General features: G+C 38.6%; 1 protein-coding gene across 1 annotated transcript in view; it reads left to right on the forward strand.

Moving 5' to 3' along the window:
- Nucleotides 1–3,736: 3,736 nt before the first annotated feature.
- TMC1 (transmembrane channel-like 1) overlaps nt 3,737–22,639 on the forward strand; it is a gene marked incomplete at its 5' end in the record, with an annotated part of 28,461 nt that continues 9,558 nt past the window's right edge. Inside the window, 6 exons of the mRNA XM_010076861.1 lie at nt 3,737–3,879; nt 6,550–6,694; nt 8,622–8,816; nt 15,588–15,767; nt 15,987–16,139; nt 17,536–17,664. Of these exons, the coding sequence (XP_010075163.1) occupies nt 3,737–3,879; nt 6,550–6,694; nt 8,622–8,816; nt 15,588–15,767; nt 15,987–16,139; nt 17,536–17,664 (945 nt within the window). The remainder of the gene's footprint in view (nt 3,880–6,549; nt 6,695–8,621; nt 8,817–15,587; nt 15,768–15,986; nt 16,140–17,535; nt 17,665–22,639) is intronic.

Genomic DNA, 22,639 nt, shown 5'->3' on the forward strand with positions numbered 1-22,639 from the left:
CATTCTATGATTCTATGATTCTATGATGGCCAGTCTAGCCTCAGGATCTATACCTCCTATACTGACAAGGTAATGGTATATTCCTAAATATGTCATACTTTCTTCCTGAAAACAACAGTTTTATCTATTTTTTTCTCATGGCGTGTCTCTGTAGTTGGCCTCTATATTTACATGATACAACTTACCATAGTCAGCTGATGACAAATTTGGTATTACAATATGTTGCTAAAAAGACTGTTAGGTTTCTCCGTGGCTTGCAATCAATGTTATCTAAAGGTACTCTTCACCTGTGAAAGGGTGCAACGAGAATCTGAAGGGTTTCTTTCAGATTAATGGAAGAAGCATCCATTGAAGTAAGTGTGATTTCTCCCTCAATATGCTGTGCTCTTTCCTTTCTGTAAGAAGTACCAAGACTTTCAAAGAGTTGCACATATACCTGTCTTTCAGCATTTGAATTGTTTTAGCAACAGCAAGCAGGAATATTATGTTGGAGGCAGACCTGTTTGTTGGAAATTAAACTCAGGCGCAGGTTTCTTCAGTTTACATCTCAGCCTCTCCACCTATCTGCAGAACAACTCATCTAATAGTGGTCTCTCCATGCAGGTTTGGCCCATATGAGGGTCTGATTACACCCATGCCAGTGTGGAGAACCATGAAGGCTATGTTGCTTTACACAGGCAATCCCAGGAGAGGCATGGGCAAGTTTTCATACCTGTCCCCTTTCCAACAGGAGGTCAGCTCTGATCTCTTCTGAAAAAACATAAAAAGGATACGGTCTCTATGCTTCTCATTAATATTGGCATTTTTTAGTATAGTCAAGGGGTGGAGAGATCCCTAATCTTGTGACACACATCTCAAACAGGATCCCTTGGTTTGTGGCTCAGTACCTTCATGTGAGGACTCATGATGCCGGGTTTTAGTCCTTTATTTGCTCACTTGGCTCTATTTTCAATCTCCAGTTATCAGTGGAGGAAGAATCAGTTCATAAGACGACAGAACAATGGAAAAAACATGACTGGATATACCCATTTTCTCATTTACAAGAAAATCTTTCAGTCTTATTACTGTAGACATTTGAATTTAAAGAAAATTATATAATAATAGGTAGAAATTACAATGTTTGTTTGTCTTTTGACTGTTAAGATGTGTAAAGTGAATAGATTACCTCTGCTTCATTTTGTCACATAAAGTGGTGGACCCTCCTTGGATAAAAAAGGATAGAAATATCTTTTGAAAAAGCCACATATATAACATTTTGCAACAACTGTATAAAATGGATTGCCTCTGGTTCATTAGGAGTTGTATATTTGAGTGATAGGAAGAATATATCTAGATATGTATCTTGGAAGTTAAATAATGACAAAGACATTATAAAATGTGAAATTAAAACATCAGGGAGATATTGGAGGAAAAGCAATCATGGTAACTTGGAGATTTTGTAAAGAGAATAGAGACTGAAAGACCTTTATACAGCAAATGGGAATAAAGCATTAAAAAGAAATGTTTTTGAGAGAAGATGAGTGAAGACAGATGGTGGAAGGAGAGGGGAAGTTTACAATAACTGACAGAAACAGGATCTGACAGTTCTGAAGAAGGAAGTATAGTAAATAAGAGAGTAGCAGTTAACACAGGGAGCAAATGCAAAGGTAATAAACACAGAATTGGGCAGTGAAAGAGGTGGATATCCTGAAATATTGAGGGGCAAAAAAAAATTTTTTGAGGCGTGTTGTATTGACAAATACTCCCTAAAGACAATGACATCTTTAATCTGCTAGCAGTTCTTCTACGCTACCAAGTAATTTGCAAATAAGCAAACTCACATCAGCAAACATTATTTCATCCTAAAAAAATTCCCAAACCCCACCAATCTTTAAGACAGTAAAGGAAAGAGAAGCTCAACATATATTTTGCTTTTTTGCACTTGAAATTGTACTCATTTTACTGACATGGCAAAGAACATTTCTGGATTTTGATACATTTTCCTTGGAATTCCATTTTAACATTGTGTATTTTGCAGTTCAGATAATAATCCAAACCTTAAAAAATGAGGCTCTCAAGGCTTTTTTCAATAAAGCATTTGACCAATATTCTTATCTCACCCCTCTTTTATGTTAGGCTCAGAACGGAGTGAAAGAGATCTTCTTTGCATGCCTACCTTTGCACAGCTAAAGGTATTTCAAGTCTCCTGGTGAAATGCAGTAGGCAAAGCCCAGGAAAAAACACACTGAGGGCAGAATTATGTCTGACTTTGCAGAACACAGTGACTTAAAAAGCATTTTAATACTCTGAGGGATCCAAAAGGCTCTTCAGAGCCACGTTAGGCTGTGTTGAAACGTGGGCTAAGATGGAATTATATGATGCTTTAATGAGCAAAAAAATGCAAAAAACATACTATTGAATTTGAATGTGTCCTGACTGGTGTAAATGTTTTATTAGCAATTAATAATACATGTGTTCCATAACAATATTTCCCTTACCATAGAATACTTCCCTCATCATAAGATTATCTGTTATGTGTGGGCACGTCTCAAATCTAGTCTAGTATGAAGAAAAATGGGATATGTTGATTACCAAATCAAGACACTTTGAATAATATTTCTGGTTATCATATATTAATATTTCATTTTCAGCTTAAAATTGTGAAGTAGTTTTTACAGATAATACTATGTCTCCTTTAATATATAGTAAGAGCTACAGTAAATTAAGTATATGTATTGCAATGATACTTAAGACACAGATGTTATTTATTTTAAGTAAAATGAGCAACTGAAAACCTGAAGGGAAGTAAATGGCTTTTTTAATTCACCAAACCCTCATCTTACCATATTAGTGTCAAAATAATGCATGGTCTATCCACGAATTACATGGTCAAATACTCTGTATTTGACTGGAAATTATTGCATCCAGCTGGAGCTTTACCAATGTTCTGTGTGTGTTGAGGTGTCCTTCTAAAAGCTCTGTATACAATCTTCTTCTAGGAGGTGAGTTCTTGCTCTAACCTGAAGATTATCAGGAAGATTTAGCTATTTGGATCATTTTAGATACCAGCAATTTCTTGCAGTTAATAACGTACTAGTAAATTATTTTGAAAAATCAGCAATCCAACCCATAGAAGAGAGGGTAATTCTCATTAAGATTTTTAGAAAATGATATACACCTTGAATTATTGAGGAAAAAAGGCACACTTTTCCCAACCTTGGAGTCTAAGTGTTAAAAAACCCTGCATACAGAATAATGATCCATAAAATGCAGCTAACTATTGGTTAATGTATGTTGAATGATCACTCAACGAACGACAGACAACATTTCTAGATAGAGAAAGCATATGAGAATTTTATACTAAAGACACTATGCAAGTAAATTCTAGAAACATGAAAATCAAGTTAAAAATCTGTCATTTTGTCTGTGAGTAATGTCTAAAACAAGTTTTGTAATCTGAAATGTTTTTGTCTTTACGACAAGAAGTATGTGTATGAAAAAGTTTTGACTCATTAAATCATACATGAAATGCCCATGAAGTGTTTTAAAAATAAAAGATTTCATAGTTGATATGAAATATTCTAAGTTTTTCTTAACAAGAGGAGAAATTTTCCATCCTGTGAGATTTATTTATAGTGATGCTTAGAACTGTTTTGAAAGCATTTAAATGAATGTTTCAGTACATTGCTATTGGTACGATTTCTGATTATGTGCTTATTTAACAGATGTGATATAATAATTTTTGCTGACTTTTCAGGGCTTTGCACAGTATTCTGTACTCTTTTATGGTTATTACAATAACCAGAGGACAATTGGATGGCTCAAGTTCAGGATGCCTCTTTCATATTTCCTTGTTGGAGTTGGGACTATTGGCTACAGCTTTATGATTGTCATTCGAACGTAAGTTCTCCTTGGCTCTGGAATAAAGTACATTCAAAAAGGCAGATAATTCCACTGTTGACCACTGAGGCAATCTTTTTAAAAATATGGTAATTGTAAGGGCAGGACAATGCAAGATCAAGTGCAAGGTCGAAGTCATGTAAGATTCCTTCAACCTATATTTATTTTTCTATTGTCCTGCACCAGCAGGTATGTTGCAGTGTTGTAGAAGTGGGAAAAATCCTTACTGAGATAACTCTTCCCTCCTGCAACTTCAAAGTGAATAGTGAATGCATAAGTTAGGAAAAGAGCTGTCAGCCTGTCTTTTCATAATACTATGCATCTAGCAAAATGTCAGCTAGCATCCAGGAAATTAAATTGTTCTACCTTTAATGATAACTTATGTGAGTAAAAGTCTTTTAAGAAGGAAGAAGACAAGAAAGAAAGAACCATATGGCAAATAATCCTGTGTGTAATTCACAATCAGCAGTAAATGATTCTCAGCAAGACTACAGTGGTTAGGTCACATTTGGACAGTAGTGTAGAAGAATTAATGCTACTGGCCATAGTAAGGGTTTAATGTCCTGTGGAACGCAAAATAGTCTCCAGCAGTGTGAAAACTAGGCTTAATATAATATTAAGAAATTAATGTTAAAACAGCAGGAAGCATAGAGGTAAGTGAAACAGAGCCAAGCCTGTGCAACTGATGATATATTAGTCTCTTGGCTCTCAAATTCTGGAGATGAATTTTGTCTTAAATTCAGAATTTAAATGAAATTAAATTATTCTTTGATAGACAAGTTCACTAATGGAATTGTGTTAATTCTTGTAGTTTCTAAGGAGATAGGATGCTGATGAATGTAATCTTTAATACTCTTGATTCAGGCAAAGTGACCACCTACCACTCTAATGCAGTTAGCTATGAGTGGTGGCTTTAAAAGATACCTAGAGTGAAAAAAAATCAGAGCATTGCAGGTCAAGATTCAAGGACATTTGTGAACATAGAGAAAACTGCCATTAGTCTATTTCTGCTATTTATGCTGAAGCCAGTATTTTTCACTTGCATGAGCACTAGGTTAATTCATGTTCTGTTTTTCAGTATTATGTGGTTTTCTGTGGAGGAAAAGAAGCATTTCAGAAGAAAAAAAGAGGTTGTCAGTTACATATATGTATTTTTGGAGGAGGAACAAACTGCTACAATAAAAAAGTAATTTTTTAAGCTCAAAAATACATTTTAAAATATTTTTTTGATAATGTGGCTCTGAAGATTAGAAGAGTCTTAGTCTCAGACAATTGCATTTCAATGACTGCCACCTAGACCAAAACTCCTTCTAGCAGAAAATCCCTGTGGCCTAAACAGGGATTATCTTTAACTTCCCATCTGGCCATGTGACACTAATACTGATCAATATTTAGATAATCTTATGAGCAGTTCTTGCAGTCTTTTGCTCATTGCTGTTTCTCCAGAAAAAAACACAGGAACTAAGAGCAGTGTACCAGGAAGTGCTAACTTTTTTCTGCTGTTGACTGAGATCTTGGAAAGTCTACGTGAAAGAAATAGTGAGGATTATAAGCACTATTATTCTGTTTAGGGGAAATATTTAGATTAAGGGCTCCTCTCCACAGCTCTTCCAGTGTATAACATGAAATGGAAGCATTTCTGGTCTCATAGAAATGATACCCCAACCTGCTCACTATTTCTTTAGGAACTCTTGAGAAGCAATTATCTTAGTCTAGAAACCAGCAGCAAGGTAGATCCTACCAAGGACCGTTCATGACCTCTGTCCCTTCTGTATATGAGCAGTAAAACAAAACCATCCCTGGTATTGGTTTATGAAAGCTCAGAAGGATTTTCTGTGTTATTTGCTTGTTATTCTCTTCTTAGATTCAAGAGTATGTATTTTACTGGACTGTTAAAAATGTGGTATGTAAAATGTATTGATATTAATAACATTACTCTTTTGTGTTAGTAAGATTTAAAATAGGCATTTTCTTTTCCTGGCCAAGCAATCAATACAATACTGAAGGTTAAGTGGTTTGTACCCTATTAACATACTTCATCCTTGTGCTTAATGTTTTGAATTAAGTGATAACATATGCAGAAATTAGACCACTATTATTACATGAATGACAACACTTTGAAATAGAGAAGTTAGTAGTCAAGATTAAGTAAAATTGCTGAAGAAATAGTTTGATGTTTGGGGCTACTGTTATAAATCCTGTTTATAAGTGCATAGGAGATAAAAGGGAAGATAGAATATTGTATTCTATGATATGACCAAGTTTCATTCTGGCTTGTTATTTCAGAATTCTTTTTTCCTCTTTGTGGAATCTCTAATCAAATCTGTTGCAGTTTGGGATGCTCTGAGCCTTTCTATTTGAGAGGTCTTCTTGATATTGTTTTCCTATTGAGTTTCTTAGCCGCCAGAGTTTCTCTGAGTTGTTAATGAAATAAATTCATTCTTTCTCATCAAAATGTGTGTTGTGAGCTCAGAAATTGTCTAAATATGAAAAATCTCCATCCTTCTCTCAGTTTCAGACTGAACTTTACAGATTTAATATAACGTGATTGACTGCAATAATAATATATTTTCTTTCAGAACGTTAGATTTTAGGAACAATTTAAAAATCATGCTTACATAGCAGAACTAGTTCTAATAGAGTCTTCTTGTGTCTTTCCGGCTTTTGTAGAATGGCAAGGAATGCAAATGAAGAAGGTGGTGGGGATGATACTAGTTTTAATTTCAGCTGGAAAATGTTCACAAGCTGGGACTACCTGATTGGCAATCCTGAGACAGCAGATAATAAATTTGCCTCCATCACAACAAGCTTTAAGGTAAAATATAGCTCACTAAGGAAAGGTAACCTGATTTGTCTTTCACACTGGTATGAATCAGATGGAACTAAGGTCAAGTATTAGCTGTGCCTGGGGCCTAGAAGGTTAAACTAGAATTGGGCAGCAATACACCCTTCTGAGTCTCAGTCTTTGTGCCTTGCCATTTTAATTTTTTCCTTTTGATTGAGGAAGAAAAAGCACTAATGGCATCTTCTGTGCCCTCTGTGACTAGTTTTAGAAGTATGATTCTGTTGTAAAAATAATCTTTCCCTTTTTCTCATCTCTAGTGGCTTCTGGTTTCTGTGGTGCTTGTCTGAACAACTTTTTTTTTAAATGCTTTTGAGATTTTGCCAACATCACATTATCATCTTCTCTTTCTACACTGAAGAAATACCATAAGATAAAGCAATAGCATCATCTATAAGGTGATATTTATCACACCAGAAGAACTGGCATCAAAATTTTGAGTGTATACATGCCTTTCAGTAAGAAAAATGGTTACTTCATTTGCACAATATAAAGTTTTTATTTTCAAATTATTTTGAAATTTAGCCCACTTTGCAAGGCAAGACAAGGTACTCTTAGCCCTCTTCAGTTTATAGGGGATATTGATTTCAAGACTCTTTGTGTGGGGAATCTGGGGTAGGATGCGAGATGCACTGATGTGAAAACAGTGAAGGGAATATATTTTGTCTGTTGGATGTTAAGGAATGTGTTTCTGCACTCGGTCACTGGGACACAGCAGTGCAGCATGTAGAGGGAAAATTAGATTTTCACTGTAATAACGTACAGGCAATATATTGTCAAGGTGTTGATGGGTAATTGACAAGATGTTAGACTGGCAGTCACACTGACAACATACAGCATGGAGGCTGGAGCCTCCCAATGGCAGGCATAAAAGATAACTGCACTCAAAGTCAGTAGAAAGGAAACGTCCCGGGAAAACAAATATTGAAGAAATACTGACTGAAAGCACTGAAACCTCATTGACTTTCCCTGCCCATCTACTAAGGTCACTTGTTGAAAGCTATTTGGAGATGAATACAAACCAGCTGAGACAGAGACTTATTTTTGAGAAATAAACTGATGAAGCTTTACTGTCATGTTTGCAAAGAATGTTTTCTCAAGAGAAAGGGTAAAGTCTTGGCTTGGGTGAGGTCATGGGAGTTTTGCTTGAGCTACTGCAATCTCCTTTCATTTACGTAACAAACACAAGTCATAAGAAAAGCAGAGCTGTGCAGAGGAGTTATTACAATGCAGGGGTTTAGCTTACCTCTGGGCAACTGATCTCTATACCAAAGTCAGAAGCTGTAACCAAACTCCCTTTTCATGAGGACTCTTCAGAGCAAAAGCTCTTTCTGCTGGCAAAAGTAGGAGCTGGAGACTATAGTTATGCCAGAGTCTTAAATATTACGAGTCCTGGCCAAGAGTAAATGTGGAGCAAATGTTTTATTCTGCAGTGTGAAGCTGTGCACTCTTTGCCTTTTTTTGAGGGATTCCTACACCTAAATCGTCTTTTCATTCTTCCTGAATTGCTCACTTTCAGAATAAAACTTTTTGCTCTTTTCTCACAAATGCACATTTAAAAAGTGTGACAGTTCTTTTTCTGGCAATCAATCACACATTTATTCTGCTGGGTCACTCAGTCTCATAGTACCTTGCAAGCTGACAGAACATGCAGCTTTCTTTTTGGCATGCGAGTGCAGGTGTAATGAGTCTCAGTGGGGACACACTCAACGGAAGCAAAACAAACTCTGGGGAACCAAACCCCAGTGTCTGCCAGCGTTCAAACCAGGTTTTGTGAAACATTTCAAAACACCCAGGTGTGCATTCGCGTCTTTGTAATTTATTTAAGTGACTTCTAACGACGGGGGAAGTCTTGACCATTAAAGTACTCATAATATTCTTTTCTTTCTAACAAGTGCAGGAAGCTATTGTGGAGGAGCAGGAGAGCCGAAAAGAGGAAAATATTCATCTGACTCGATTCCTGAGGGTTCTTGCTAACTTCTTAGCCCTATGCACACTTGCTGGGAGTGGCTACCTCATCTTTTTTGTTGTCAGAAGATCCCAGAAATTTGCCCTGGAAGGTCTGGAGAACTACGGGTGGTGGGAAAGAAATGAAGTTCGTGCTAGCACATTTCTAAAATAGATGTGGTTTGAAACTTTTTTCCTTTACTCTGCATGTTGCCTTTTTTTCCCTGAGAATTTAAATACTCTGAGTGTGGGTGATAAATGTCTAACAAAAGAATTGTTCTTGTCTCTCTGCTTCCTGCTTCATTAAAATGATTATTCCTTGGTTGTTTCTTTCAAATGTCCCTTTGTATTTAGTTTTCTTTTGAAGCCTTTACCTTTACTGCTCTGTGCTCTTAAGACTGTTTTCCAGCCACTCTGTGAACTCACAAGATCTCTTCAAGGAGCCTGCTCTCCTATTGCTTTCCTCCTGAGCCTGGCCCAGCAAAGGGACTGCTGTGTGGGTATATCCAAAGACATTTGAGGCTTCATGGACACCACTCTGCAGCGTAGCAACAGGATCTCACTTTCCAGTCCCAGCTGCCCAGTCCAAGAGTCCAATACCAATTTCTGCTTTCTTCTAGAGCAGATGCAGGCCTGTCTGATAGAGGTGTGTTGCAGAAATAATGTGTTTGCTCTAACAGTGTGCAGTAAGCTCCTGAAGTCAGTGTTGCTACATGAAAACCTGGGCAGGTTTTACTGTTGTAGCAAACACACTGGTGTGTATGTTGTACAACTAGCTGTTACTGTTCATCCTCTGAGCTGGACTGTAAAGCAGATGCATGATTTAGGAGAAGGCAAAAAGATGCTACCCTCACAAAGCTGCTGGGGTGGGTGACAATGGAATGAGGAAAGTCAATGCCTAATTTTCAGCACCAACACCTGACAGAGAGTAGCATAAAAACCTCCAGCAGTCTGCCTCAGGAATCCAGAGAAATGGGGCTGGGAGATTGGGTTAAGTTACTTGCTAAGTTATTACATTTTGATCTGATGGGAAAGCAAAGTCATGTACAAAACTTCTTGGCTTAAAGCAACAGAAGCTCTAAGCGTGACAACAGACTAGCAGATGAAGGCAGGTCAGGAGGAATTCGGCTTTTTTTCAGTTGAAAGGTGTGGTAACAGGTTTGTATTGACAAGAACTGTGCTACCAAAACTGTTATATTATTTTATGCTGCCATCTGGAAAGCAGTTAAACATATACGTGTTTACATTCATTCTTTTACATTTGTTTGTTAAAAAAAAACCAAACTGCTAAGGAGACTGTATCACAGATCTAAGATCTGGAGCAGGTGTGTCTCTAAAGGAGAGTGAATAAGGCAACGTTGTCGTTATTTGACCAAAGAATTTTTCCTGCTAGCAGATAATGAACATATTTGCGATGTACAAAATATTGCCCTTGATTGGATATTAATATTTAATTACATAATATATTTGTCTTCTATGTAACAGCTATTTAAACACTTTTTTCTTGATCAAGCTCTCTTATGTTTGTATCATTAATAAATGAATTGAGATTTTTATCTGAAAAAAAGCCCCATATACACTTAATACACTACTTACAGCAAATGAAAGTGCAGCTCTTACATACAATTCAAGCTACAGTATGTAAAAATAGACATTCTTCATAAAAATATTAAGTGCCTTTTGTAAGTAATTTCTTTTAATTGCACTGGATGTATTAAGGGACTAAAAACTGTTTGCACATAGTTATGGTGTCCTTGGAGCAACCGAGGGTAAATACATTTTGTCTTCTGTTCCTGAAGCTCACAGCCTAATAAAGTGCCACAGGTGACTTTGTGGATAACTTCTTTTTCTCTCTGACTATCCTCCTCTCTCATAATGTTGTAAATTTTTAATCTCCCTCTTCATATCAGCAGTACCTAGTTCTGTCAGATCAGAGTTCAGACAAAATTGTCCAGTGTGTCATGGAAAGCAGGAGGTAGTGGAAACAGACAGACTAGGGGTTTCAGGGATTTCATCAGCCTTTGCATCACTCCTCATACATGGCTGTAGCCTGGTGGTTGGTCATGGATGAATGATGATTCTGCATCGTGTGACAATTTTTCTATGACTGTGAAAATTTTGGTAAAATGGAGAACAATGCCACTGATTTGCTTGGTAAAGTGTTCTGAAATTGGATGAAAATTGCTGAAGAAAATTGTCTTTTTTTGATTTGATAAGGAGATAGTTTGCAGAGCTAGAATATAGTATTGGCATTACTCTGGTACTGAGATGCCCTGTTTTCTCAAATATGTTTTTGTACTCTTTAAAAATACAACTATTTCAAAGCAGAGAAAGCCTATAAGGAGACAGGCTGATTTCTCTGAATCAGGATCATTAACAACATTTGGGCAAAGAGGAGATAAGTTTTACACATCTTTTTTTTTTTTTTTTTCTAACACCAAAAAAGAATAGCTTTAACATTTCAGACCTTGCAAGCTGAAACAACCCCATAGATCTTTTGCCAAAAATATACTGCTATTTACTTTAATGTTACTAGTAGTGGATATGGAGTACATTTATACTGAAATTATTAAGCCATGTTATCAGTGCTCTGTTTAATTCTAGAAATCATCAGGCAGCTTTTATTAGTATGAAATATAATTTCTAATTCTATTTTTTTTTGAAAAATGGAACTGCATTTACTAGAAAAATATGTCTTTATTAGTACTTTCTGCAGCAGATGCTAGACAAATTTATGACTACTGCAATCATTGTTAACGGAAGATACTATTTATTTTAGCTAGGCTGCTTACTCTTAATGAACTTATGATTTAACCAACAAGCAGTCAATATTTAATGTTGTGTTGGCACAGTTTAATAAGCTGAGTGGCTGGGGTTTTGATGTGATGACAGGATTTCTTACCAGATTTATAATAGCTGGAAAAGCCTGTGTATCAGAGTGTCACACAGGAACTTGGTATCTGGAGTAGTTAATGTCACAGACAGAAAAAAAAAGGTCTTTTGAACCAGAGTTTTAATAATTAGTGGATGCCTCTTGGTTGTTGTTCCTTTCTTAAGGAAATTTCTATCACAGTGGGCCAGAGAGGGCTTTCGAGACTCACTCAGCAGAGTGAATATAAGACCCTATTGGTTATCAAACGTAGCTCTAACCCATATGCATGGTGACATGCTGTGCTTCTTCTGCATATCAATGCTTTTTAAGTCACACAGTGCAGTGAAACTGTCACTGATAAAAACCGTGGAAGAAAATCTGCTCTAGCACCTGAACTTCAAGTTGACAAGAAGTCCCAAATATAAATCAACTCCTTTCTGAAATCAAACTAGATTAAACTGGCTAAAATTCAGTGGATGATTCAATGGGCAATTTCTCTGTTTAGCAAAATCCTTCACAAGAATGTAGAAAGCATAATGATAATATGCCAGTGAAACTATATGAGAAATGTTTATGTTTTTGAAATATAGAACCCATCATAGTTTTTTGATTTTGAAAACACGTGTTACATTTTGTGTCTGTAAAACATTGCATTTTTGTTTATAATAATTTCTCACTTTTCAGCTTTGCAAGTTTCTGTGCCTTATTTCACCCCTTATCTTAATAACATCTTTCCTCCAGAATTAGAAATGCTCTTGAGATTGAGAACATGAATAGTCAAGGCATGGGAAAATGCAGATAGCAAGCAAATGCAAAAGAATATGCTTTCTTCAAATAAGTGGTAAAAAAGGCAGAACATAATAAAAACATACAAAATGTTGACTGTTCAAGAGAAAGAAAACCAGTGACTTCTGTCCTGTCTCTCCCATGCATCAACAAGGAAACTTTCAATAAAGTTAGCAGGTACTATATCTAAAACCGTCCAAAGGACACATCTTTTCTTCCAAATACATATTTGCTATGTCTTCCAGTATGTGAACTAAATGACATCAGATGAATTGAGAAGAAGCCAGGTTCAGAAAAAGCAAAAAGGAAGAAAATGTAGATTGTGGGTACCGGTGCTTTGAATGCAAAAATTTACATTTCTCTGAAGGAGGATTGATCTAAGATGTGAAAGATAAATCCTCTGGGGGTTACTAAATACATAAAAACCACACCTGACTGAACAAGTACCCAAACTGAATATAACTGCAGTCTAGGACTTATTATTCATATATGTTTGCCCTATTCTTTCTCATCCCTGGGTATCTGTTGGGCTAGGCCAGCCTTTGGTATGACCCAGGACATCTCCTCTTATGCACACATTTATCCCTGACACTTGTTGCTGCAGGAGGATATGAGACACCAGAGTCAGTGGGAATTCTGATTTGAAAAAATCACAACAAAACTGAACATTTCTATTAATAAACAGGATATACAGCCTGTTACAATAAGTTTGAATTTTAAGAATTCATGATTGGTCATGTCGGCTGTAGTCAACCCTTGCACTTTTGTTGTCTTGGGCCATATTGGCCATAAAGTCTTCAGTTTAATGGTGACTGAAAAAATATGTGTTATAAACTGTGTTAAATACTCTGAAGACTTTAAGATAAAAAAGTTGACACAGTTCATTATGAAGAAAAAATAACCAATATTTTGATCACCAGCATCTCATCGCCTTCTAGAAATACAAAAAAAAATAGGACTATCCACAATTCTCATAAGAGAAAATTTATTCAAATCATTAATGTATGAAGGCCAACACAGCTGTTAATATAGATAAAAGGTAGCAGGAGATCCAAATAGAAATTCTGCCTTTTTCATTTATAAACCCAAACGCTGCAAGAGGTTATAACTACAAGGTTTTGGTTGGTTGTGTGTTTTTTCAGTGTAACGAGGTAACAGTGACTTCTTATTTTAACAAGGTAATCCTAGTTACAAATAACACTATCTAAATACACAGGAAACATCAGTGGGAATGTATGTTTTTGTAAGTGAGTAGATTTGTTCATTGGTACAGTGCCTTTCTGCTGCCCTATTATTTCTGAGAAGCAAGAGTGGTCTTAGCTCTCTTGGTAGCAGAAAGTTAGAAATATATTAAAATTTGTAATAGTTCTAACAAAATGAATTCCACATGGCTGAGAAATACTAGTCTCAGAGCAATTGGAAGACTAGAATTCTGTGAACAATTAGGTTTTTTTCATGACTAAATATGTTATTTTTACTTAATATTTTAATATGATTAATCTCAAATGAACATATTTGTGTTTTCCAACAACTTTTGTGACTTTGAGACAATGTTTTCTGTTTCTTGTTTGTTGTTTTTAGTCCCTTAAAGACACACCTTTGTAATGAAATTTTATTTTTAATTGAAATTGAGTACCTACACTCTTAAACTTTTTAAATTATATTCCTTGTTGGCTGACACAATGCATTAGAACCAACAGTTTCAAGCAGCCTGGAAATAATTTGCAGCATTCACTTAGGAATGTTGCATTACTAGAATGCCTAAGTTGTCTGTAGAATTTATTAGCTATGTTGTATTTCCATCTTTCCATAATAGTTGTATGTTTTTCTCAGTTTGTTTTCAGTAAACTTTTTCCATTTCCATACCACTAGGAAGATGAGTTAATCTTATTAGAGGTGTCTAAGAAAAGCAGGCAGAAAGAAGCATGGTTGATTTGAATTTGCTTATGCAGTGAGGACATGAGATCTGAGATAGATTAGAGACATGGGTGATCACCAATCATATGAAATTTACACGAGTGCCAGATGCTCCACCTGGGATTCAGTAATCCTGGTCAGATGTCCAAACTGACGGATGAGAGGCTGGAGAGCAGCTCCACAGAAAGAGATCTGGGGGTTTGGGTTAGTGGCAGGTTGAACATGAGTCAACACCTTGCCCTGGCAGCCAAAAGGGCCAACCGTGTCCTGGGGTGCATCAAGCATGGCATCGCCAACCAATCAAGGGAGGTGATTGTCCCACTCTACACTCCACTGGTGCAGCCCCATCTCCAGTTCTGTGTGCAGTTGTGGGCGCTTCAGTACAAGATGGACATCAGACTATTACAGTGTGTCCAGAGGAGGGTGACCAAGATGGTGTAAAGCCTCCAGGGCAAGATTTAGGAGGAGTGGCTGAGGTCACTTGGCTTGTTCAGCTTGGAGTAAAGAAGGCTGAGGGATGCCCTCATTACAATCTACAACTTCTTCAAGGGGGGCAGCAGAGGGGAAGGTGCTGATCTCCTCTCTCTGGTGACCAGTGACAGGACACAAGGAAATGGGATGAATCTCTGTCAGGGGAAGTTCAGATTGGACACCAGGAAAAGGTTCTTCACTGAGATTCTGGTTGGTCACTGGAACAGGCTCCCCAGGGAAGTAGTCACAGCACCAATCTTGTCAGAGTTGAAGGAGCATCTAGACGACACTCTTGGTCATATGTTTTAAAGTCCTGTGAGGAGCAGGGAGTTGGACTCCGTAATCTTTATGGGTCCCTTCCAACTTGAGATATTCTATGATTCTATGATTTAGTGATTCTGTGACACTTAGAAATAAATTTGGGTGAGATCTCAGATAAATTTAATGTAGCACAGTCTTTTTGTAGAAATGCTTTTTGCAGAACATCTGTCTATTGGGATGATGTGGTAGAGACATAGCATTAAAAAGTACTGGAAATAGGTTTTGTTAAGTTCTCTGATAGTGGAATTTTGTTAAAATGTAGGTTCTAGTCAGAATAACTAACATTTTATTGTTTCAGAGGTTTAAGTAAAACGTAAAATGAAAAAAGATCTCACATATCCATATAGAGTAGATTACAACTGACTTTTCCTTCCTTTCTTCCTTTGTGAAAACATCTTGTGACTCCCAGACTGAATTTTGTTTTTCACTAAATCAAAAACCAAATAAAAATAGTAATGGAAATACACCTTCCACCTAAGTCAATAATAATAAAAGAACTTGCCCTAACATTTCACTGTAGACTTCTTTTTTTGTTGTTTTTCCCCCTCTTAGGTGAACATGGTTATGTCACTTTTAGGAATGTTCTGTCCAACTTTATTTGATGTGATTAGTTCTCTGGAAAACTACCACCCTCGAATAGCTCTAAGATGGCAGCTGGGACGCATCTTTGCTCTGTTTCTTGGCAATCTCTACACTTTCATTATCGCCCTAATGGATGAAATCAATCTCAAGGCAAGCTATTTACTTCCCTTCATTATTTTTAACATGTATCTGGGCAAGGATGAGGATTTCCAGCCAGTAACAGATGTGTTAGTGAAAGACATTCTTTTCTTTCTGTGCTGTAAATCACATCCATGCCTGAGCTGGTAATGGGAGTTTTGGAGTAGAAAAGGTTGAGAGTCGGTAACAAGCTCATGTTGTTCTTTTTTCCCAATTTATTTCTTTACTTAGTTGGAAGAAGAAAAGATAGTCAAGTATAACATGACAATATGGGAAGCCAGTCTGTACAATGGTACTATTCCAGAAAATTCAACTGCTCCTCCAATACAGGTGGACCCTGCAGATGTTCCCAGAGGACCATGCTGGGAAACAATGGTAGGACAGGTAATGAAACTGCTTTGAGCTCGTATTTGAAAATAGATCATAGTCTGTTACAAGGTATCATATCTAAACCCTCTTTATTTCTGTTAATAAGTAAGTGGCATGAAGGTGGGAAAATATGAGGAAAAGCAGATGTGTGACTTTTTCCTGAGCTAAAAAGTTGGGAAAAAATATTATTTGAGATTCTTTGGATTCTGTCTAGTACGGAGTTCTGTCTCCTGGCAGTTGACAGCATTGAAATCATTTATTTTTCCCCTCCTTTTCACTGGTCTCTTCATTTATCTTCCTCTTCCTCATCCTCTTTTTGTCTTGCAAACCCTGTTTAGCAATTTTGAAAAGTTGGATTCATCACTACCCGTAGTAAATGTTGTAATTTTAATTAAAATTTTGATCAGGCAAAATAAGTTTTTGAGTACAGCAGACCTACAGAAAGATAAAAAAAGGAGGAGATCAACAAGGAAATACGTGCAAGATAGCTCTCACAGCAGTGTCCTTTAGAGAAGACACCTCTATCATCAACCAAGTAGCATAAGGCAAAAGAACAACAATGGTTTAATGGTAAATCTGCTCAGTCATTTTATTTGATTCAGTTGAACATTTATTCTTATTGACCTATTAATATAAAACATAATTTCCAAAGAATTTTCTAACATCCCCCTTTCCTGTATTTGGTCATACCCCATTGTTGTTTTGTGCATGAGAATGAATTCACCACTGAATCACAACTTCTGCTGTTGCTCCGTCACTGACAGTCTCACCATCTGGTTATCTCCACTCCTGATTGAATAAATCACCAGCAGGGAGCAGACAGGCAGGAAAAACAGCCCCTGTATTATTTTCACAGGTGTTGAATAATAAGCCAAGAACACCAAGAGCTCATCACTGCACTAATTTTCTCCCTAATTTCAGATCAGGGAGAGTAATACCCTTTTGGGCTATTGGGGTAAGATCTGTTACAGTAGAGTTCAGTGGGACTTACTAAAATAAAAGTAGAGGAATGAGGATTTCCATTAGGATTTTCTTCTTTCCTCTCCATATTCATTGGGAGCTTTTTTTTTTTTTTATCTTCCCAAAGTCAAAGGAATCAAGAGCAGTTTAAGGTATCAGCTCAGATTTCTGTTATAGCAGCAATCTTGTCTGGAAGCTTTTCCCAGTCTAATCATACCCTGGAGGACTCATCTGATAATATAAGCACAAATTAGAGCAGAGGATACTTCTAGCAAATGAGGGGCAGTTTTTCTCCTGGCATTTTTCAGCATCAGTGAATGTAGAGGACGAGCAGAGCCTTTTCCATGTTGAAGCAGGACAAATACAATTATGGATCTAGCCCAGTATTTTGTTGTTATTGTAATTATTAATTGGTTAAATATATTCTTAAAAGAAAATATTGCTCTAACAGGAATTTGTGCGGCTGACAGTCTCTGACACGATGACAACATACATCACAATTCTAATTGGTGATTTCTTGAGAGCTGTCTTTGTTAGGTTTTTCAATTACTGCTGGTGCTGGGACTTGGAGTATGGATTTGTAAGTATCTGATTTGATATTTTAAATGCCTTTGTCAGATTATCACTTCACATTTTCATAATAGATTACATTTTCCTTTTAATCCTGCAGTTAACAGTTGGCTAGACACTTCACTTTCAAAGTCCCTGAACAACACTGTTACTTTTTCTTAGAATTTGCTTGTGCCTTAATATTTGTTGTATTCTTCAAACTTGGGCAAGTTTAGGAACTTTTTTATTTATTTATTTAATTGTGTAATAGAACTGGGTACACACTTTTCACACATTTCCAATTTGAAGACTCATTCCCTGTTGCACTGAATACAAGCTCATTGATTTCTCCATTGATGGGGAGGCACTCTTTATCAGGGAGTGTAGTGACAGAACAAGGGTTAATAGTTATAAGATGAAAGAGGGTAGATTTAGATTAGATGTTAGGAAGAAATTTTTTACTGTGAGGGCCATGAGCCATTGGAACAGACTGCCCAGAGAAGCTGTGAATGTCCCATCCCTGGAGGTGTTCAAGGCCAGGCTGGATGAGGCTTTGAGCAACCTGGTCTAGTGGAAGGTGTTCCTGCCCATGGCAGGGGAGTTGGAACTTGGTGATCTTTAAGGTCTTTTCCAACCCTAACCATTCTGTTATTCTATGTTTCTATGTTTCTCTACAGGATTTCAGATAGAGTTTTCTAGCATATTGAGGCCATCCGGTGTTTCTGGATAAAAACATGAAATAACTTGTTCTAGAAATCTTATTACATATAATTTTTGCTAGAATTAGTTCAGCTGAAGTAAAGTTAGTAAGTCCCATAACGTAAGTGTGTGTAGAGCTCTTCACCTGGGAGTTGAGACTTTCAACCTTTTTCACAGATCTGAGCCAGGTTAAATTAGCCAGCTAAGATACCTACACTGTAAGGTCTGATGCTGCTTTTTCAGATGTTAAGTAGTAGTCAGGGTACTGGCATAGCTTGAGAAGCTCCTGAAGCCTCTTTTATACTTACTGAGAGGTATGAAAAGGAGCTAAGTAATTTAAAGCTGTCTTGGCTACCTGTGCATGAACAGCCATTGTAGCTGTTCTGCAATCCTTTTGTCCTCCTTTCCTCAAAATTTTACCTTCATACATGTACAAATTTATTGTTTTACTAAAAGCAGCCTCTTGGCAAATGATACTTTTTAGAGGAAGATAAAGTTTTGGTGTTTTCTACAGAAAAAAGAATTTTCTGGTATAGCAATCTCACTGCTTATTGGGTGTCTCGTGAAATTTCAGCCTTTACAGCAAGGTTCAAGTTTCTTCCTGTTAGTTCTACAGTGTGTCTCAAGCAGGACTGGTGTAGGGCTGGAGGCAAAGACTACCAGCTGGCCAGGTTGTGGGTAAACCAGTTATAACTCTTGCAATATCAGTAATGAATGCAGGAATTTGAATACAGCATGGACAGAGAGGCAGCACAGCTTGTGGAACCATGTATTTTCATATACTTAAGTTGCATCTGGAGCTTCCACATATTTTCAGATGTTCCACAGCCATCACAATAGCTAAGACTGGATGGGGGGAACACATGAGTCATCATAGCCAGTACTATGTCTGACAGGAAGTAGTCAGACATCATATTTTCCAAAGATGCTGAAGTGATAGTCTGGGCCTTTTTCCTATCAAAATCTATGAAAGAGCCTGAATTATTGCAAGCCTGAAAACCATTCAGAAGACTGTAGGACAGACTCTTTACCTAGGATGATTTGGCTTCCATTCAGGCTTCCTGAAACCTCTTCTGTCTTGCTGTTTACTCTGAATCAGCTGCTTTTTATGCAGCGACATTTTTTATGCAGGGACATGCAGTGTTAATGAATTAGAGACTAATAAATAGGGTAAAAAAAGACATGTGGAAATGATTAAAGATTTGGAAAAACAGAATGAAAGAGTTAGATTAATAGAATCATAGAATCATAGAATTGTTTGAGTTGAAAGGGACTATGGAGGTCATCTAGTCCTATACCACTGCAGTAAGCAGGGACATCTTCCACTAGGTCAGGTTGTCCAGAGCCCCATCCAACCTGACCTTGAATGTTTCCAGGGACGGGGCATCTACCACCTCCCTGGGCAACCTGTTCCAGTGTTTCACCACCCTAACCGTTAAATATTTCTTCCTTATATATATAGTCTAAACCTCTCCTCTTTTAGTTTGAAACCATTGCCCCTTGTCCTATTGCTACAGGACCTGTTAAAAAGTTTATCTCTGTCTTTCTTACAAGCTCCTTTTAGATACTGAAAGGCTGCAATCAGGTCTCCTCAGAGTCTTCTCCAAGCTGAACAACCCCAGCTCTCTCAGCCTCTCCTCATTGGGGAGGTTTTCCTTTGATCATTTTTGTGGCCGTCCTCTGGACCCACTCCAACAAGTCCATGTCTTTTCTGTGCTTCGCAGTACTCCAGGTGTGGTCTCACCAGAGCTGAATAGAGGGACAGAATCACCTCCTTTGACCTGCTGACCATGTTTCTTTTGATGCAGTCCAGGATCCAGTTGGCTTTCTGGGCTGCAAGTGCACATTGCTGGCTCATGTCCAGCTTCTCATCCACCAGGACACCCAGGTCTTTCTCTGCAGGGCTGCTCTCAATCTCTTCATCCCCCACACCCCCTGTATCGATACTGGGGGTTGCCCTGACCCACGTGTAAGACCTTGCATTTGGCCTTGTTGAACTTCATGAGATTTTCACAAGCCCACTTCTCCAGTTTGTCAAGGTCCCTCTGGATAGCATCCCATCCCTCAGGGGTGTCAGCCTCACCACTCAGCTTGGGGTCATCTGCAGACTTACTGAGGGTGCACTCAATCCCATCATCTATGTCATTGATGAAGGTATTAAACAGCACTGGCCCCAGAACAGGTCCCTGAGGGACACCACTTGTTACTGGTCTCCATCTGGACATTGAGATGTTGACCACTACCCTCTGGAAGCGACCATCCAACCAATTTCTTATCCACTGAACAGTCCACTCATCAAATCCATGTCTTTCCAGTTTAGAGAGAAGGATGTTGTGGGGGATCATGTCAAAGGTCTTGGAGAAGTCCAGGTAGATGACTTCCATGGGTCTTCCCTTGTCCACTGATGTGGTCACTCCCTCATGGAAAGCCGCTAAGTTGTTGAGGCGGGACTTGCCCTTGGTGAAGCCATGCTGGCTGTCTGAAATTGCCTCCCTGACCTCCAAGTGCCTCAGCATGGCTTCCAGGAGGACCTGTTTCAGGATCTTCCCAGGCATGGAGGTGAGGAGGACTGGCTGGTAGTTCCCAGGGTCTGCCTTTCTACCCTTTTTAAAAATGGGTGCAATGTTATTCTTTTTCCAGTCACCAGGGACTTTGCCCAACTGCCATGACTTTTCAGATATCGTGGAGAGTGGCTTGGCGACTACATCAGCCAATTCCCTCAGGATTCCTGGATATATCTCATCTGGTCCCATGGACTTACATACCTTCAGGTTCCTCAGGTGGTCACGAACATGATCTTCTCTTACAGTGGGAGGGGGCTTTGCTCTCCCAGTCGACATCTTCTGGCCCATGCCCTTGAGAGTTGTAGGAAGAGAGGTTGCTATTGAAGACTGAGGCAAAAAGGTTAAGTACTTCAACCTTCTCCTTGTCTGTTGTTGCCAGCTTGGCAGCCTTGTTCATCAGAGCAGGTGCACTCTCTTTGACCTTTCTTTTCTGATTTACAACCCGTAGAAGGCTTTCTTTTTGTTCTTAGCATCCCTTGCCAAGATCAGCTCCACTTGTGCCTTGGCCTTCCTGACCCCATCCCTGCCCAACTGGGCAGTGTCACTATACTCTTCCCGGGATACCTGAGCCTGTTTCCACTGCTTATGTATTTTCTTTTTACCCTTTAGTTTGAGCCACAAGTCATGACTCAGCCACACTGGTCTCTTGCCTGTCTTACCAGACTTCTTGCACTTGGGGAGTGAGAACTTTTGCACACTATGGAAAGCATTGTTGAAGATCTGCCATCTCCGCTCTACCCCTTGTGCCTGAGGGCAGTTTCCCAGAGGATCCTTTTAACTAACTCCTTGAAGAGCTGGAAGTTTGCTTTCGCAAAGTTCAGGGTCCTGACTTCACTCTTCGTTTGACCCATATCCCTCAGGACCGTGAACACCACCAGTGTGCGGTCGCTACATCCCAGGCAGCCTCCAACCGTGATGACACCAACTGGCTCGCTCATATTGGTGATCACCAGGTCAAGTATCGCATCTCCCCTGGTAGGTGTGTCTATTACCTGGCTTAAAAAGTTGTCTTCAGTACATTCCAGGAGTCTCCTGGATTGCCTGCAACTTGTCGTACTACTCCAGCAGATGTCTGGGTGGTTGAACCACTAGGTTCCCTTTGTTGCCTCCGTTTCTCACTTTTAGCCACAGGCTTTCAACCTGCATATGACTATTCTTCAGAGACAGCTCTTCACACTCTATCCATTTCTTGATGTAGAGGGCAACTCTGCTGCCCCTCCACCCTCGCGTGTCTTTTCTGAGCAGCCCGTAGTCATCAATAGCCACATTCCAGTCATGGGATTCATCTCACCAAGTTGCAGTGATGGCACCCAGGTCGTGGTTTTCAAGCAGCACAGTGGCTTCCAGCTCCTCTTGTTTGTTGCCCAGGCTGCATGTGTTGGTGTAGAGGCCCTTCAGCTAGGCTGCTAGCTGTGTTGCCTTTTTTGAGAAACACCTCTTTGTTCCTCTGAGGTGTTTCCCCATTGTTTCCTTGTTGGCTTGTGCCACCTCATCATCCCCCCGTGTAAAGCGTACTGCAGTGTGCTCAGTACTTTCCTGGGCAACAGGCTGAGGGCCCTCACTAGCCTCCTGTCCCTCTAACCTTGGCTTGTCTTCCCACATCTTGTGCACAAGCCTGATATTATTCCCTCCCTGCGTCCGATCTAGTTTAAAGCCCTACTTATGAGCCCTGCTAGTCCCTGGGCACAGACCCTTTCCCCTTTTGGGACAGGTGAAACCCATCTGAAGATAGCAAGCTCAGTG

This window comes from Pterocles gutturalis, unplaced genomic scaffold (genome assembly GCF_000699245.1).
Source record: "Pterocles gutturalis isolate BGI_N339 unplaced genomic scaffold, ASM69924v1 scaffold7223, whole genome shotgun sequence".
Classification (NCBI taxonomy): Eukaryota; Metazoa; Chordata; class Aves; order Pterocliformes; family Pteroclidae; genus Pterocles; species Pterocles gutturalis.